The 16,441-nt window shown below is 54.3% G+C and overlaps 2 protein-coding genes across 2 annotated transcripts; one reads left to right on the top strand and one right to left on the bottom strand.

The window, feature by feature from the left end:
• The first annotated feature begins 165 nt into the window (after nucleotides 1-165).
• Nucleotides 166-6,525, top strand: SELENOT (selenoprotein T). Its single transcript, XM_038146196.1, has 6 exons — nucleotides 166-346; nucleotides 1,525-1,635; nucleotides 2,702-2,828; nucleotides 4,061-4,148; nucleotides 4,861-5,012; nucleotides 5,735-6,525. The coding sequence occupies exons 1-5, from the start codon at nucleotides 204-206 to the stop codon at nucleotides 4,983-4,985; spliced, it is 594 nt and encodes a 197-aa protein (XP_038002124.1). The 5' UTR covers nucleotides 166-203; the 3' UTR covers nucleotides 4,986-5,012; nucleotides 5,735-6,525.
• Nucleotides 6,526-6,660: 135 nt separating this feature from the next.
• On the bottom strand, nucleotides 6,661-16,415 carry ERICH6 (glutamate rich 6). The gene is made up of 8 exons (XM_038146195.1): nucleotides 12,594-16,415; nucleotides 11,455-11,786; nucleotides 10,431-10,495; nucleotides 9,243-9,655; nucleotides 9,022-9,107; nucleotides 8,529-8,681; nucleotides 8,033-8,258; nucleotides 6,661-7,625 (listed from the first exon to the last, which is right to left on the bottom strand). Exons 1-8 carry the CDS (start codon nucleotides 12,804-12,806, stop codon nucleotides 7,359-7,361), a joined length of 1,755 nt encoding a protein of 584 aa, XP_038002123.1. The 5' UTR covers nucleotides 12,807-16,415; the 3' UTR covers nucleotides 6,661-7,358.
• Between the last annotated feature and the right edge of the window lie 26 nt (nucleotides 16,416-16,441).

Below are 16,441 nucleotides of genomic sequence, written 5' to 3'. Positions count from 1 at the left end.
CTCTGTGTGCGAGGGCAGGCTGCGGGTGGGATAAATAAAGTGCACATCCACCTGTGCCAGTGCTCTGTGCCCGCCAGGGGGCGCTGGGGGCGGGGCTCCGGCCGTGGCCCCGCCCCGCCGCGCGCGTGACCTTGCCGAGGCGGCGCGCGCGGTGCCTCAGCGGCGGCGGTAGCGGCGGTAGCAGCGGTAGCGGCGGTGGTGAGATGCGGGCGGCGGGGCTGCGGCGGCTGCTGCTGCTGCTGCTGCTGCTGGCCGGGCTGGCCGCGGCGGTGGAGCACGGCGGGCTGCCGGTGAAGAAGCTGCGCATGGCCTACGCCACCGGGCCGCTGCTCAAGTTTCAGATCTGGTGAGGGGGCGCCCGCCAAGATGGCGGCGGCCAAGATGGCGGCGCGCGCCGGGCCGTCGCCTCTCCCTCCCTCGCTCCCTCCCTCCCTCGCTCCCTCCCTCCCTCGTTCCTTTTTCTTCCCTTCTTTTCCCTCAGCGCTGCGGCGGCCTCGCTCGCTCTTGTCCGTGGCGGGGCCTCCCGCAGGGCCGGGGGCCGCCCCGCCCCAGGCGAGCTTTCCGGGCGCCCGGCCTTGTTGGAGCGTGGGAGGCGGCACCGGGCCGCGGGCGGCGGCTCTTCCAGTGGGCCCCGCTCCTCGGCCCCCGCCATAAAATCGCGCTTTTCGGGCCCTTTAGTGCCGTGTATGGCGTTGTGCTGGTGCGGAACTAACGTCTGGGAGGAACCGATGTCTTAGCAATGGCTGTAATTTCGTGTTTTGGTGCAGTGCCCGTATTGCAGTCGTTGCGCTCGGGCACCTTTGCACCACTCCGGCGGTGTTGCCGATGGTGCCAGCAGCTCCGAGCGGGGTTCAGGCAGCCCCAGGGCAGCACGGAGCCTGTTGGCGGGGAGAAAAAGAACTCAGCAGGCCCGGAGCACTCGTCCCTAGGGTTCCCGGCCGCCGGGGTGGGCAGGGCCGGCTGGAGGCCGGAGCAGAGCCTGGGCGGGCCCCGCGGGCCCCTGAGGCGCCGCAGAAGCGCTCAGGGGAGAGGGCTGGGTTCGGGGTCTTGGGCGGTTTACCGCAGTTTCGTGAAAGGCGAGGCAGAGGACAGCTCGGGAATATTTAACTGCTGCAGTTCCCGTGTTGTGCTGACAGAGATGGCTGGGAGCGGCATTGCCTGTCTGGACAGTCCCAGAGACCGATCCACACGGCTCTGTGTGAAGATTTTTCTTGGGCACAGAGCAAGGGGTTCCTTACATTGACTTCCTAAATTAATCTAAACTTAACAGATTTTTGCAGGGAAAGCGAGTGATTTGATGCTTAGTGGGTATTTCCAGAGCTCTGTGTCTGCTGGCATGTGGAGCAAGTCAGTGTCACACCCAGGGCTTACCTGCTGGGATGTGAGATGTGTAATTTCACTGCCGATGAGGTTTTCTCTGTGCCATAACAATGTGAGTTGTGTTAAGTTGCCGGGGCAGTGAGGAGGCTGAGTGCTGGTGCAGCGCCGCCCCGGAGCTGTGCTGACAGCGCTGCGTGTGTTCAGTGTCTCCTGAGGCTACCGGCGGGTGTTTGAGGAGTACATGCGGGTCATCAGCCAGCGGTACCCAGACATCCGCATCGAAGGGGAGAACTACCTTCCTCAACCCATCTATAGGTGAGCCTGTCGCCGCGTGCCCGCTGTCTGTCTGCTTTCCACTGGTGAACACCTGCATTTGCACTGAAATAGTACTGAACACGTAAACTTGAGGGGATTTGCTATTGCAGTTGCACGCAAGGACGCTTGTATGGTTTTCTTGTATGTGATTTTCTGCCTTCCAGGTAGCTGCCCTAGTTTTCCATACAACTCTCTGGGTATCTGTATGATGAGGCCTGTCATATCCAACCTGAAATAAATTACATAACTTTTTTTTGAAACAGTGAATATTCCTAGCTTTTCTTCATGCTGTATCTGGACATAAATTCAGTTTGTTGCTCAGGCTTATGCACTTAGTGACACATGCCTGTAATGGGTTAAGGACACAGAGGAAGGGAGGGTTCAGTGCTAACATCTGAATCAGGGAGAGCTCACCACTGGTTAGGAGCTGCCGGAGTGGCCTTTGCTGCAGCTGTGGGGGGAAAGCCCAGAGAAATTCAGAAGAGGGCAAAAGAGTGTTACTGCTGTTCCTTAAAGCAGTGTGCCCACGCTGGGGAGTGGTGCCATAGTTACTGGGTGGCTCCTGGAGCAGTGGTGCCCGATGCCTGGCAGGGGTGTGGTGTGGGAGGCTGCGGGGCCAGTGCCTCGCTGTGGGCTGGCTCTGGGCAGCTGCACCTCACTGAAATGCTCCACAGGAGGTGCTGCCCGTCAGTCAGACATGTCTGTAATATGGAACAGCTCTAGAAACTGAATCTCTTATCCAGTTCAGGCATATATAAGTCTAAAGCAGAGTCCCATTCGAGGTCTGCAGAGGAGCAAAAGAATCTGTCCGTGGTTTACAGGAAGGTGGCATTCTGGGGTGCTGTGCAAAAGCAGGGCCTCATTGGAGGTGCTGTTATGTGTGTTGCTTTTTTGTTTTGTTGGTTTGATTTGGTTTGGGGTTTTTTACAGTGAGATAAACCTTGGAAAGTTTTGTACTTCCCCTGAAACATTTGATTGTACTGTCTTCTAGTGATGTGACTTACAGTTGTGTATGGTGAAGTGGGAACCGAACCTTTCAGTCACTGGTGTGTGTTGTCTCCAACAGGCACATAGCATCCTTCCTGTCTGTCTTCAAACTAGTATTAATTGGCTTAATCATCGTTGGCAAGGACCCCTTTGCTTTCTTTGGCATGCAAGCTCCAAGCATCTGGCAGTGGGGCCAGGAAAACAAGGTAAAGAACATACTTCTTTTAGTGTGAAAAAGCAGCTTCAGAGTTACTTCATGAGGGTGCTCTGTGAGTCCCTCAGTTCTGACTGATGTACCTTTCATGTGCTGCAGCCTTATGGTAGAATAATTCTTACCAGTTGTGCCTTATGCTTTTGGCAAACCCAGGTGTGCTTCTGTGATCTCTTTCCAAGCTGCTCCTACTCGAGAAGGGCAGCTGAGGTTAATGTGCTGACAAAGACAATAAAAGAGTTCTTTGTTTTTTAGGCTCAAGAAGAGCATTTCAAGCCAGCATTGTTGATGTTAAAATTACATTTTCCCTTCTCTGTTGTCTCTTAACGGTTTTGCAGTTGATGCTTCCATCAGGCTCCTGATAGATTAGGCAGCAATTAGAAGGGCGTTAGAAAAATGAAGTTGAAATGTGGGTGTTTTTGGAGAGCAGACTGGCATGACATTGTGGGAGAATATTCCCATGAGTCAGTACTGATGATGCCAGTAGATTCAGGGTGTTGTACTCTGATTTAGAGTAACCTTGCTCCAGATTTATTCCACTAAACTGAAGTAATTCACAGCCCTTCATGCTGAGCTGCCCAGTGGCCTGGGTCTTTGGCCAGTTTGCATGCCCGTAAGGTGGAATGCATTCCAGTTGAACTAATGGGCCAGCTCTGGGCCTGGCTGGGCTGGCTGCAGTGCGTGGCTGCTGTCCCTGTGCCAGGTGCCGTGGTGTTGCACTGACTCGTGTGAGTGTGCCTGTGAACAGGAAGTCAGAGAGGTGCTGGCAGTGAGGGAGGAGCTGCACTGCTGAAGGTGCTATCCTTTCCTTCTTAGTCACCCATGCACAGAGGAAATTGCAGATGAAGAGCTTGGAGCGTGCAGGAGGGTCGGTGGTTGCCACGCACGTGCCTTGCCTGTCCCTGCTGTTTGTGGCTGGCCCCTGGCTCTGTGAGCTGGCGACTGCTGTGACAGTGACAGCTGTGTCTGGGAACCCTTGAGTTGCCATGTCACGCTGGCAGCCCCTGCAGCTGCCTGGGCTGGAGGGCTGCGGGTTGGGTGGCGGTGCAGCTGGTTTGGTGCTCTTCTGGGGAAGCAAGGTGCTCAGTCTGTTAAAGGAGGCAGGGGAGGTGTCTGTAGATGGGAATATTCCTTGGGCGGTCACAGAGGGAGTTCAGAGGCACCTGTGAACAGCAGCAGGTGTGCCTGACGTGGCTGAAGTCTGTGTGGATCTTTGTTCCCTTCCAGGTGTACGCCTGCATGATGGTCTTCTTCCTGAGCAACATGATTGAGAACCAGTGTATGTCCACTGGGGCTTTTGAAATCACTTTGAATGGTGAGTGGAGACTTTGTTTGAGGGGTGTCACATACACACGTGTGAGGGCTGTGGAGAATGAGGGATGGTGTCAGGAAATGTGTGTCCCAAATGTGATAATGTGGAAATTGCCATGCATTTGGATCTTCAGATGTTGCCTATCAGAATAAATGATGAAAATCATAGAAGTCTGATAAAGCAATTTATACAGATGTCAGATATTCTAGAACAGCCCTGTAAAAATTTCCTCAGAGGGATATTTGGTGCCTTGGGATAACTGTGTTATATTCTTTCTTTGTGTGTGATGTGCATTAAATCAGAAACCATCAGCTAGGGGCATGTACTTTCCAATTAGATGCTTTCCCTGTCTGTTCTGCAGCATGCCTTAGCTTTGGAATCCTAAAGAATCCATTACTATTACCGGATTATCAGTACTGATGGAGCACAGTACTGATTTTTCAGGTAGAGAGGAATGCCAGTGGGTATTTTGCACCTCTCCATCGATGTGATACACTTCTAAATGGAAGCATTAGACACTTGCTCTCCTAGTTGGGCTGGGATGCAGCATAGGCAGAGGTTGGAAGCATTGTTGATTCAGATGCTTTCCTCAGCATAGATCAGTACAGCTCAGACAGTTTCCTAGAGCTTCTCAATTCCATGTTTACACCAGCTGTGCCTGTTTTCTGATGCTCCCAGTGTAACGGTGCTTCTCTCCGTGTGTGTTCTGCACTAGATGTCCCAGTGTGGTCTAAGCTGGAGTCTGGCCACCTCCCTTCCATGCAGCAGCTTGTACAGATCCTTGATAACGAGATGAAGCTCAATGTGCACATGGAGTCAATGCCCCATCATCGATCATAGCCCCATCGCTCAGCACTGAAACTTCTCGTAAGTCTCCTCCAGTCACCAGTGCGTTTGCCCAGGCGAGACGGGCACGCTGGAGACTGGATTTTAGGATTGTGTGTTTGTTCAGTTAAATGCTTTTCTGGAGAACCAGCTCCCATGATGTTAAACTGCCACATGTGGTGTCACAGAGGCTGTTTGGGGGGGAGGTTTTGGGATGTGGCTCATTCTGCCTGTCTCAGAACAGGAAGCTGGTATTCCATGAGGCAGGAGAATGTGTGTTACTACAGGCAGAAGGCCTAATGTCAGTGAAGTGTGTGGTGCAGAAATCAGAAACACTAAGCACTGCTCTCGTGCATTACAATAGCCTCTGTCCAGGGGCTTAAGGTCTCCCTGGCTTTTAACCCCGTTGAATTCCAGAGCCTTGAGGAACAGGATGCTGTCTATTCCTTGCTTAGCCCTGGAGAGCAGAACCTGGTGTTCTGGCCTGCTTCTCTGCAAAAGCTCCACGGCTTTTGGTAGCATGGAGTTCACATCCTGTAGGTATTTTATGACAGAGCACTTCCACATCCCTGTGTCACCTGTGGCTTTCAAAACATGGCTTAGGAGTCCCCATCTTGGCCCCGGCCCCGTGCAGGTGTGGCCCCAGCTTGGTGCAGGTGTGGCCGCAGCTTGGTGCAGGTGTGGCCCAGTGCAGGTGTGGCCCCAGCTCAGTGCTGCTGTGCTGCAGGGGTGTTGCTGACTGTAACCCAGGTGTTTCTCCACAGGCATTGGGTGGTGGTTCCCGGGCCACGTGGTGCAGACCATGAAGGCCTGCACTGAAGACAGCTGCTGTTGGTGCAGGCTGGATGCCTCTCTGCAGCCACGGTGTGCCTCCTGGACAAACACTCAATGAGCCCTGTTTCAGTGCTGGCCAGCCCACACTGCACAGCCACGAGTGCAATAATACTGTATAGTTTTTTTAAGACTTCATTCGACCAGTTCATAGATCAGCAATGCAGGCATTACTAATGGTAACTTATTTTATATTCATGTTTCACACTATGGCAGATTGAGTTGATACCTAATTTTTCCTTGGAAAAAGAGAAGTTTGTTTAATCTGTTGTATTTTATATGAATTTATGTTCTTTTTGTAGTTTAAAATGAAGTTATAGGAGTGTCTGATATTGTCCTAAACTGTTGAGTAATTGATAGCTGTCTATCAAATCTCTTTAATGTGGTTAAAACAGGTTTGTATATTTTTCAAAATCTATGGCAGAGTCGAACAGTGCATTATATACTGAATTATATAAGCAAAATTATATGCGGAATTGTTACATCTCTTGGTGACTTCAGTGAAAATTAAGATCAGCTGCTCTTTAATCATGTGGACCAGCTCCAGCAGTTCTTCCTTGGCCATTTGAGAGATGAGCTGGGCCTTCCTGCTGTCCTGAACAGAACCCAAGAACATTAATTGAAATAAAGAGTTCCCATTTCCTGTGTGAAGTACCTTGTTTGTCACCGATGGACATTCTTGGAACTGCAATTGAAAAACTGCATAAAAAGCCAACTTTCCAAAGTTACTGACCTTGTATTTGTCATGTGTAAGCCCCTAAGAACCTCCAGTGTGGGGAAGGGCACTGTGGTGGCCTTACCCTTCAGGCACTTGCCACAGTTGAGGCGTGGCCTCCCTGGGGGAAGCTGGCCAGGTGAGCCCCAGATTCAAAGGAGCTCTGAGTGGCTGGGAGGTTCCTCACTGCTGCCTGCAGCACCACGAGCCCCTGAACCCCCTCTGACAGTTCTGTGTGTGCAGTGCTTGAACCAGAGCCCATGCCGGGCTGCAGCTGCTGCTCTCTGGAGCCAAGCACGGGCGCTTGCTTTGGGCACTCTGAGGGCGCAGGGAACTGCCTTGTCTTGTACCTGCAGCTGGCTGAGCTGCCGTGGGCATGGGCTCCAGGAACTCTTGGGGCTTCCTGCTGATGCCACCGCGTCAGGAGCGGCAGAGCAGTACCCGTGTGGGTGACCTGAGCAAACACCTGCCTGTGTCGCTGTCCCGAGCCCTGGCTCAGCTGTGCCCTGTGTCCCCTGTGCCTTACCCGGGGGCTGAAGTGCCTACTCAGCGGGGGCTGGAGACAGAAGGGAGGCTGCTCAGGAGCAGAGCGCTGCTGTGGAGCATTGCTCTGCCCCAGCAAAGTCCTCTCGTGCCTCCGTGACCAAGCTGCTGTCACTGCGGGCTGGTACCGCCTGCCCTGAGCAAGAGCCATGTGGGGCTGTGCGGATCAGCCCTGGGCTGCCCTTTGCTCTGCACCAGGGCAGGCAGGGCCGGAGCAGAAACCTCGCTGAGCACGTGCAGGTGCCACAGCGTCAGGCACTGCCTCTGGCTCACTCTGCCTTACACCACACACACACGGGTCAGAGCTGCTGGGCGTTTACTATTGCCTTGATGGAGCTGCGCAGCTCGTCACTTATGTCAGCAGCCATGCAGAGCTCCAGGATCTTCATGGCCTGGCTGATGAGGTATATGGGAGGCTGCATCTTGTTCCACTGCTCGCTGGAAGGGAAGTTGAGGCATCCCCGCATCCTTTCGAAGAGCTGCAGGATCCTCACGCGGAAGGCAAGCAGCAGGAGCTCATCCTCACCCAGCCGGGCTGCAGGAGGCAGCTGGCTGTCGGTGCTGACCTGCACAACAGAGGACACGTGTTGGCAGAGCCACCCGAGCTGGGGACGGGGCTGCCATCTCCAGCAGACAAACCTGCCCCCCGTGACAGGAGCCTGCGGAGGACGGGAGCTGCCCTGCACCCTGCCCACATGGATCATAGTTCTTCTCCCTGTGGCACAGCCAGGGCGACCTTGGGGATGTCGCCAGGGACCTGCCTGGGAGTGGAGTCCCACACTGTGGCCCCTTGCAGGGGGCTGGCAAGCGCCCCATCTCCATAGGAGTGGCAGGAATATGTGCATCGCCACAGCTTTCTTTTTGGGGACGGAGCATGGGACAACACAGGGAGCATCCAGGATAAGCACAGAGGGGAGCTTCCCTGGCTGCCCCGCTCCCGCTGTGGGGAGTGGCTCAGCACAGGAACAATTACCTGTACTTTGGTTCCCATGTTGAGTTTTGCTTGTCGCCCCATGGCAAGGAAGGAGACGAAGATCTTGTCCTGGGCCAGGATCCTGACCCCCACGTGACGGTTCAGGGAGATGAAAATGGGGCTCAGTGGAACCTGGGGTCCCGGTGACAAGTTTGGCCACATCCACCTTCTTACCCTGTTGCCTGCTTGGTCCAAATACTGCCCACCCTGGATACTCATATTTATCCTAAAGGAAGGGAAATGGAAGCTCTGAACCCTGTAAGCTCCTGTGGCAGAAGGTCTCTTATTCCCCTGAGGGATGGGGCAGAGGCACAGCAGGGGCAGGGTCTGTCCCCCACCTCTCAGGGCACAGCTGGGTTGCCTTGCTGCTCTGGGGGCACCTGAAGCAGGGCCTATGAGCTGCTGAATTTGTCTATTTTTGGATACTATTAAAAATAGCCTTCATGGCCTTTGGAATGTCAATGCACAGAGGAGACAGCAAAGCTGCTGAACGCACCACTCATCTCCGGTAGGGTAATAGCATGTGCTCCTGCCATCAGACTGAAACAGTGCTCGGATTTTGGCTGTCCTTCGCTCGTCTTCCTGTACTATGCACATCAGCTGGTCTCTGGCTTGTGTAATGATGATGGCCAGGTTTCCAGATGGATAGCTGCTGCTAGCTAAGGTGTCTGTAACCCCCTGCTTTGCTTGCTTCATCTGTTATTACACACTAAATACTTCCAGGTACTGCTTTGGGGTGTAAAACTGATATATTACCCAGAGCACTGTGTTAAAGGTGTGCTGCTTCCTTGGGCTGGGTCTTGGAAGCTAGTGCTCATTGGAGCTGCTGGCTGTTCTTTGAAACCTCAGCCCAGGAGCTGTGTCAAGTTCCACTGCTGCTGCTCCTCAGAGTGAGCGGGAGTGATGAGCTGGGTTGTAATAAAGTGGACTGGGACACAAATTAGAACAGCCCTGGACTAAGGCAGGCAAGTGAACTCCGTAAAGGATACAATAACTGCGAGGTTCCGTCTGGGAGCATGGTAAGGAATTTCTTTCCATTTTTGTAGTACTTCTGCACCAATTTACCCTTCCCCACCTAAGATTGGAAGGATAAAGTGGATGAGAGCAGTCTGGCACAGCTGCCCTGTGTCAAGGGGCGCTGCGGGCTCTGACAGCTCGGAGCGCTGACACGCCCCAGGTGCTCCCGTCGCTGTCGGCCGCAGGCACCTGCCTTCTTCCCCAGCAGACTGAACTCGTAGCAGAGGACGCTGCGCGACGCGGCTTTCTTGTCATGCTTGGGCTCTTCCTGGAGCTCGGGCTCCTCTCCAGGCCGCGACTCGGGCTCCTCCAGCTCGGGCTCCTCCTCGGGCCGGGGCTCCAGCTCGGGCTCCTCCTCGGGCCGGGGCTCCTCCTTGGGCTCCTCCTCAGGCCAGGGCTCCTCCTCGGGCTCCTCCTCGGGCCGGTGTTCCGGTTCAGGCTTCTCCTTGGGCTGGGGCTCGGGCTCGGGCTTGGGCTTCTCCTTGGGCTGGGGCTCGGGCTCAGGCTTGGGCTCGGCTGCGCTTGCAAGAGGCACTGGTGTCCCGCCTTCGGGAGATGCGAGTTCCTGGGAAGGCTCGTAGGAAACGAATCCAGCTTGCTGTGACCCTGCAGAGCACAGGGAGGGCTTCTGTGCAGCAGAGAGGGTTGGCAGTGCCCACCCGGGGCTGCCCGATAGCTCTGCTGTGACTGGGGGAGTGGGAGTTCCTGGCTGAAACACTCCATCCTGACAGTCTGTCTCGGGGTATTTTCTAACACGGGCAGTCCAAAGTGCTCAGCTATTTCAGAGCACAGGATTATGATAAAAGATAGCATTGTTTTCAGTTACATATATGCACACATCTGTGTAAAGAGCAGCTTCCTGGGGTAACATTTATCTCCACGCACTGGAACTGACCATTTGAGATCCCAGTGCTGCAGAAGCCTCGCTGCCCTGCCATCCCCTCTGAACACATGCCCAATTGTAAATCCCAGTCCACCTGTCAAAACTCCTCCTCTATCCAAAGGCTGCTCAGTCATCCACAGCCTGGGCTAGGAATTGGTGGAATATCCACCTGATCAGGCAAAATATGGGTGAGCCTCATTTTGGCAGTTCCTGTTTCCTAGGGGCTTGGCTTTGCCAGCTTATCCTCTCAGGTCAGGTTCTGTGCATCTCAGCTGGAAACAGCACACGTACACGCTGAAAATCATGACAAACTGCAAAGGGGATGTGCCTGCTCTTGTGCTCATGTGTGAGGGATGATTTAATAGGGCTGTATCTAATGAGATGGCATATCTGACAATGAACGAACACATTGCTGTATAAAATCCTCCAGCTGGAAACCAGCAATTCCACGGAATGCACTGAGATAAATGGACAGATCCATAAGGAAATACCACTCACCTTTAATGGCACTCAGCCTTAAAGACTGCTCAGCCAACTCTCTGGCCAGGTGTCTCTTCTGCTGCCTGGAAAACACAAGTGTTGACACCTCACAGATCATGTTTAGAAAGCTGCAAGTAGTGGATACCCCTGCTTTAGGAACACAATTTCTGAATCTGTTTTTCTGTCTGCTCACAATTCCAAGTAAAGGCAGCAGAGTGTCACCAAAATACTCATACCTCAGCAGAAAGGAATTGTGCCACACAGATTCCAGTGAACAGACTGCCACTGCAGTGGCATCAGCTCTGCTGGCAGGAGAGCTGATTCTTGTAATGGGCTTTGGATCAGGATTTTATGTGAAAGACAGATGCCCACAACATCAAGAAAACAGCTCATCTCCAAGAATATTTTCACTATTCTTGTGTAGCTTCTCATGAATCTGACAGTGGTTTGGTGTGTGCTCTGGACATAGTAGGAGGCACTTGCACCCTCAGACTGAGAAAGATTTTTGAGGAGACCAACAGTTTACTTCCAGGTGTACTGGTTTAGTTTTTTTTTTAGTTTAGTCCTTTTCCCTGTGGCTTAAACTTTCCCTGGAGGCTTAAACTCTTGCACAAGCTTTGGGTGTCCTGCTAAAGAGCCTGAGAACTTGCAGAGTTCTTGTGTGTGACTGGAAACTGTAATCCAAACACAGTTTATAGATCAAAACAGAAATACAAACACCAGCTTTGTTTCAGTGCCAGAGGTAGAAGCTACACCCAAATAGTGTCCCTTCCCACAGCTGTGGGTTTTTTGGCTCTACCTGTCTCTCGATAGTTCATCTGCCAGCACTGGAATTAACATTTCACTCAGCACCTGCCTCGCCACCTCCCTGTGCAGCCTGGCAATAGAGAAGCCAGGAGGGACCAGAGAGAATCAGAACTTGTGGTGCCTAAAGCAAAGGTTTTTCTTCTTTCCTCCCTGTCCCTGCGGTTTCTTAACGCTCCTTTTCCCCTCAGAGCTCCCTGTTGTTCATTACACAGGCTGACCCCAGCTCTCCCAGTACCTGTGGCTGTCTTGCTCCTTTGGCAGCAGCAGGTTGGCTTCGGAGCCGAGGGATTCCTGGGTGCTGACAGCTCTGGGAAGGCTGCTGGCATCCTCGAGCCTCTTCCTCTCCCTCACGATGAACTCGTAGAGCTCTCGGCTGCGCTGGCAGCAGAATCTCTGGAAGGCGAGAGAGCGGAGCCGTGAGCGCGGCCGCTCCACAGCAAACCCCGCTCGTCCCTCCCGCCAGCTTACGTCTTCCTGGTGCTCGGAGAGAGCCCCGTCCTCGCAGAAGGGGAACGGCCTCAGCGGGTTGCCGCAGTACTCGCAGGTTGGCTCAGCATCCTCCTCTGCCTGCAGCGATGGCGGGGAGAGCGGGGAGGAAGGACGTGGGGTGCCAGCCCCAGATCCCCGTGGGGAAAATGCAGCAGATCTGACAAAGCACCCAAGGGCACTCACGGCAGATCCATGTCCGGGATATCTTGGAACAATTTAACTCAAAACATTAGGTTCACGAAACCACCAAGAAGAATAGCAAATGTGTTATAAATAAATCAATAAATGCCCCCAGACAAAGGGAATGACTGGTATTTATGAGTTCTGCTCCTTCCCAGGGAAGCTGAGAGCACAGAACACTGGAGCTGAGGCTTTGAATGCCTTACAGGGAGAAAAACTCCAGTTGTGGGAGTTTCTGAGGAAGCAGCAGCAGACTTGGTGATACAGAGCTGGTCACATCTGACCAGATGCAAACCAGGTTGGCAGCAGGGTGTGTTTGGAGGATGGGTACTGGATATCCTGGAACAAAATTCCCTTGCTCCCCACCTCGTGCCTCGAATTAACTCTTTGGTGACTTTGCTCTGCTAAGGGTTACAGGAACTCTGTGCCCTGCTTGTATTCGGTGGCTGTACCTATTTATATACACATTTTGTACATACACATTTGATTTAGACAAAACATTCTGCTAGGAAATTCTCAACAGAGGAGGGAGCGAGAGTGGGGGGGCTGCATAGCCTCTTGCTGCCCAGGCTGTTTCAACAGCCTCGCAGAAGCAAAACCTGTCATGAAGGGGCTCCTCTGCGGGCTCGGCAAAGGGCGTTGGTTCCCGGTTTTCCCCATGGAACCGTGCGAACGAAGCAGCGGGGAGCGCCCACCCCAACTGACCTCGTGGTGTACGTTTGCCTGCGAGGACTCGGGTCTGTAGGCCAGGAGGGTGGGCAGGCCCGTGGGGGTCGGCTGCGGGCCGGCCGATGGTGTCCCGCACCGCGGCTCTGCCGGGCGGTCTGTGCTCTTCTCGGGGGCCGGGGACCAGCGGGGCTCGCCCGCGCCATCGTCCGCCGCTACGCTGGGCTCGGCGGCCCGGCCCGGCCCGTCCATGCCCGGCGCCCGTTCGTGCCCGGGCTGTTCGTGCCCGGCCCGTTCGTGCCCGGCCCGTTCGAGCCCGGCCCGTTCGTGCCCGGCCGTCTCCAGGGCGACGCTGGGGCCTCGGGTGCGGCTCCGCCCGGCCCCGCCCGGCCCGCGGCTGCCGCTTGTCCCGTGCCCGCCCGGGCCGCGCTGCGGGCGCTGTGCGGGAGCGGAGCCAGGGCGGCTCTCACCGGGCAGCCGGAGGCGGCTCGGTCCTGGTCCCGCCGTCCCGGCGCTCCGCGCCTGCCGAGCCCCGGAGCCGCTGCTTCTGTCCGCAGCCGGGAGCTGGGCTGGGGGTGACACGCGGTACCAAACCCGACGTGACTGCCTGTTCGGACACGACCTGTCTGCACCTGGAACACCTGCCCGAGCGGATTCCTTACACCTGTGTCACACACTTGTCACACATCTTCCTGGTCTCTCCCGTAGGACTTGGCGCTGTCAAACCTCTCCAAGAAAGCTGCACATACAGCTCGGAGAATAAAAGAGAGAAAACCGCCTTGCACAAACCCTGCCAGGTTTGGATTCCCCTCGGGAGAGCAGGTGTGTGCTACTTTACCCGTGCTGTCGGTAAGGATTCGCAGTGTTTTACTAGCACGTGAGTTCCACAACAGAGAAGTCAGTTTCTCGTACTTTTCAGACGGAAAGAGCATGTTGAGGTGCAGCCAGTGTCTCGGTGGCTCACCTGGTGTCGGTGCCGAGAACTCCTCACGGCCCTGCGAGATCGGCTCCCTGGCTGGCCACGGCGCTGGGCTCTGCCTGCGGCAGAGAGAGCCTGAGTGCCGGCCGGAGCCGGGCTGCAGCAGAGGGCCGGCAGGCACCGCCAGGGGCTGGCCCCCCCAGCTGAGCTGTGCTCGCTCTAAACTCATCAGTCCCTGGACAGGAGCATTTTCATTTGTGTCTGAAGTGGAAACAGATTTTAGGGAGAACTCCAGAACCACAGCAGATCTCCTGGCGGGCTGCAGAGCAGCCAAGGGGCTGCAGGGCACCTGCCAGGTGCTGTAGCCTGGCTGGGGGCCTGCCCGGCATGCAGGTCCGTCTGCTGCGAGCTCTGCCTGGATGTGCTTCAAGCCTGGGGCCTTGAGAGGGGTCAGCTCTGTTCAGAGAACCAGGCAGGCCTCAATAACCTCTCCTGAATGTCCTGAGGAACTGCCACACTTTTACTTGTCATGCTGTATCAGCTGCCTTGGGAAGAAAACCTGAAACCTGAGGGCATCCTGGAATGAATGTCACCTGTCTACTCAGTGACCTGAACTGGAAACACCTCCCTTCTTAGCACTGCCAGCTGAGGTATTCCTTATCCTAAACTCAGTTTCAGTCAGAAAGGACACAAGGTGATGGGTTCATTTTGTTTGGGTTTTTTTGAAGTGAAATCTGAGTGGTCTGGATAGGCCTAATGATAATGTGTGTTAACTTATCTAATGTGGGTTATAGGTAACACTGGAGTAATTAATTAATCCTGCTATATTCAAAGACACACTTGGAGTTCTGCTTTACGCAAAAATCCTCTTATGTCTCAGCTGTCAGTAAGAAAACTACCTTCCACTACAAGTTTTGCTGAATTACAGAAAAGTTAATCAAATCCTTAGGAATTCTTGCTTGATGAATCCTGGTGAAAGCAAGGGTGGTAACAGGTGTTGGAGCCATGGCTTGACTTTGATCCTGCTTATGCAGGAGGCAGTAGGTTCACCAGGCTGATGCTGCCAGAGTTCTGCCAGAGCACAGTGTAAATGAGACCAGATGTAGAATCTTTAATTGTTGGTGTTTAGTGCCTAGAGAGTAACTCCTCGGGAGGTTTTTTCCATGGTTACTTCCAAGTTCTTGCAGCCAGACCGAGCTTCCTTTCACTGAGGCTAAACTTGTTCTTGTGCACTTTTCTGAGGGCTGCTGCCAGGTGACAGCTGCTTAGGGCTTGGACGTAACTCCAGAGCTCTCCCAGGAGGAACAGTCAGGACTGGTTTTCCTCCTTTTTATTGTATTTATTCACACCAGGTCTCACTCGTCCCTTCAGCTGCCATTTTCCAGCACTGTGAGGCTTCCCCTGGCAGTGTCACCCGTGGCTCACTGCCTCCTGCAAAGGCACGGGGACGAGGTTTGGCACAGCCGTAGGGGAGCTGCTGTTTGCTGTCAGTGATTCAAGCACAACGACCCCATGGCAGAGTCAGCTGTGGTGACAGCGCGGTGGCAGGGAGGTGGCAGGGGCAAGGATCCCTCCAGGAGAGCCAGCCCATGCCAGGGGGCCCAGCTGAGCCAGCACGGCCCAGCACGCAGCGTAACCTCGGAGCAGCTGCCGCGCACTCGTGTGTTAGCACAGCTCCTCAGTGTAGGCTTTGCAAAATATTTATTGCAAAATAAAAGAAATATGGCAACAGAACTTAAATACGAAATGACAAGACACTGGCCATAAAGCTCTCGCTATATTATGAATCTTTTACAATAATCAATAGTAGAATGTGTCCCAGGGCAGCTGCACGTGGCCAGCCCTGTGTCTCTGGCTGCAGCCATCTGCAGTCTGTGAGACCTGTGCCTCCTGCTCGCACCTGTACCTGGCCTGATCCCCCTAAAGCAGACAGGAGCCAGCAATTCCACGTGAAACGTACCATGCCATACCCCAGCCCCTTCCCTGCTTTTTCCTCTTGAAGCCACCACCGCAGCTGACCCAGGGCCCTGCCCTTCCATAAGGCAGCAGGGAATGGAGAAACATTGCTGAAGTACCTACGGTGAGAGGTTCCTTGGATTTCCTTCCTTCCTCACCTACTAGGGAAGGACAGGCAGCCAGGGAGGATTGTGAGCAGCCAGGGATCAGGTTAGGAATGCTGAAGCCTGACAGAATTAAATCTGGCCAGGGGCATCAAGGGCAACAAGCAGAGCAATCTCTATAGGTACACCGGTGATAAAAGGAAGACTCGGGAGAATGTGGACCCTCTAAGAAAGGAAATGGGCACCCCAGTTCCGTGGGACGTGGGGAGGGCTGAGGTACTCGGCCATGTTTCTGACTCAGCCTTCGTGGCAAGCTGCTCCAGCCACTCTGCCCAAGTCGCAGGAGGCAAAGGCAGAGAGTGGGAGAACAAAGAACTGCCCGCAGCAGGAGAGGACTGGGGTCGAGGAGGTCGAAGGGACCTGAAGGTGCACAAGTCCATGGGACCTGACGAGATGCACCCGCAGGCTCAGAGGGACTGGTAGAGGAAGTGGCCTGGCCACTATCATCCATCGTGTTTGAGAGGTTGAGGCAGTCCAGAGGAGTTCCCACTGACCCCAAAAGGGGAAATGTAGCCCTCTTTTTTAGAAAGAGGAATAAGGAAGATCCAGAGAACTACAGGTGGTCAGGTCTCACCTCAGTGCCTGGAAAGAGCTTGGAGCAGATCCTCCTGGAAGCTATGCTAAGGCACATGGAAAATAAGGAGGTGATTGGTGATAGCCAACGTGGCTTCACTAAGGGCAAATCATGAGAACTGAGAGCTCCTTCCAGTGCCTAAAGGTGCTACAAGAGAGCTGGAGAGGGACTTTGGACAAGGGCCTGGAGTGACAGGACAAGGGGGACTGGCTTCCCAGTGCCAGAGGGCAGGGCTGGATGGGATATTGGGCAGGAATTGTTCCCTGGCAGGGTG

This window comes from Motacilla alba, chromosome 9 (assembly GCF_015832195.1).
Source record: "Motacilla alba alba isolate MOTALB_02 chromosome 9, Motacilla_alba_V1.0_pri, whole genome shotgun sequence".
NCBI classification, from domain to species: domain Eukaryota; kingdom Metazoa; phylum Chordata; class Aves; order Passeriformes; family Motacillidae; genus Motacilla; species Motacilla alba.
This window is presented reverse-complemented; position numbering and strand designations above follow the sequence as displayed.

What these genes read in the sequence shown, in the direction of transcription:
- ERICH6 (XM_038146195.1), bottom strand. Translation starts at nt 12,806, where the DNA reads ATGGACGGGCCGGGCCGGGCCGCCGAGCCCAGCGTAGCGGCGGACGAT. An exon ending in AGGCAAACGTACACCACGAG is followed by an intron (nt 11,787 to 12,593) that starts GTCAGTTGGGGT and finishes CCATCGCTGCAG; the next exon opens with GCAGAGGAGGATGCTGAGCC. An exon ending in GACGGAACCTCGCAGTTATT is followed by an intron (nt 8,682 to 9,021) that starts GTATCCTTTACG and finishes AGCTAGCAGCAG; the next exon opens with CTATCCATCTGGAAACCTGG.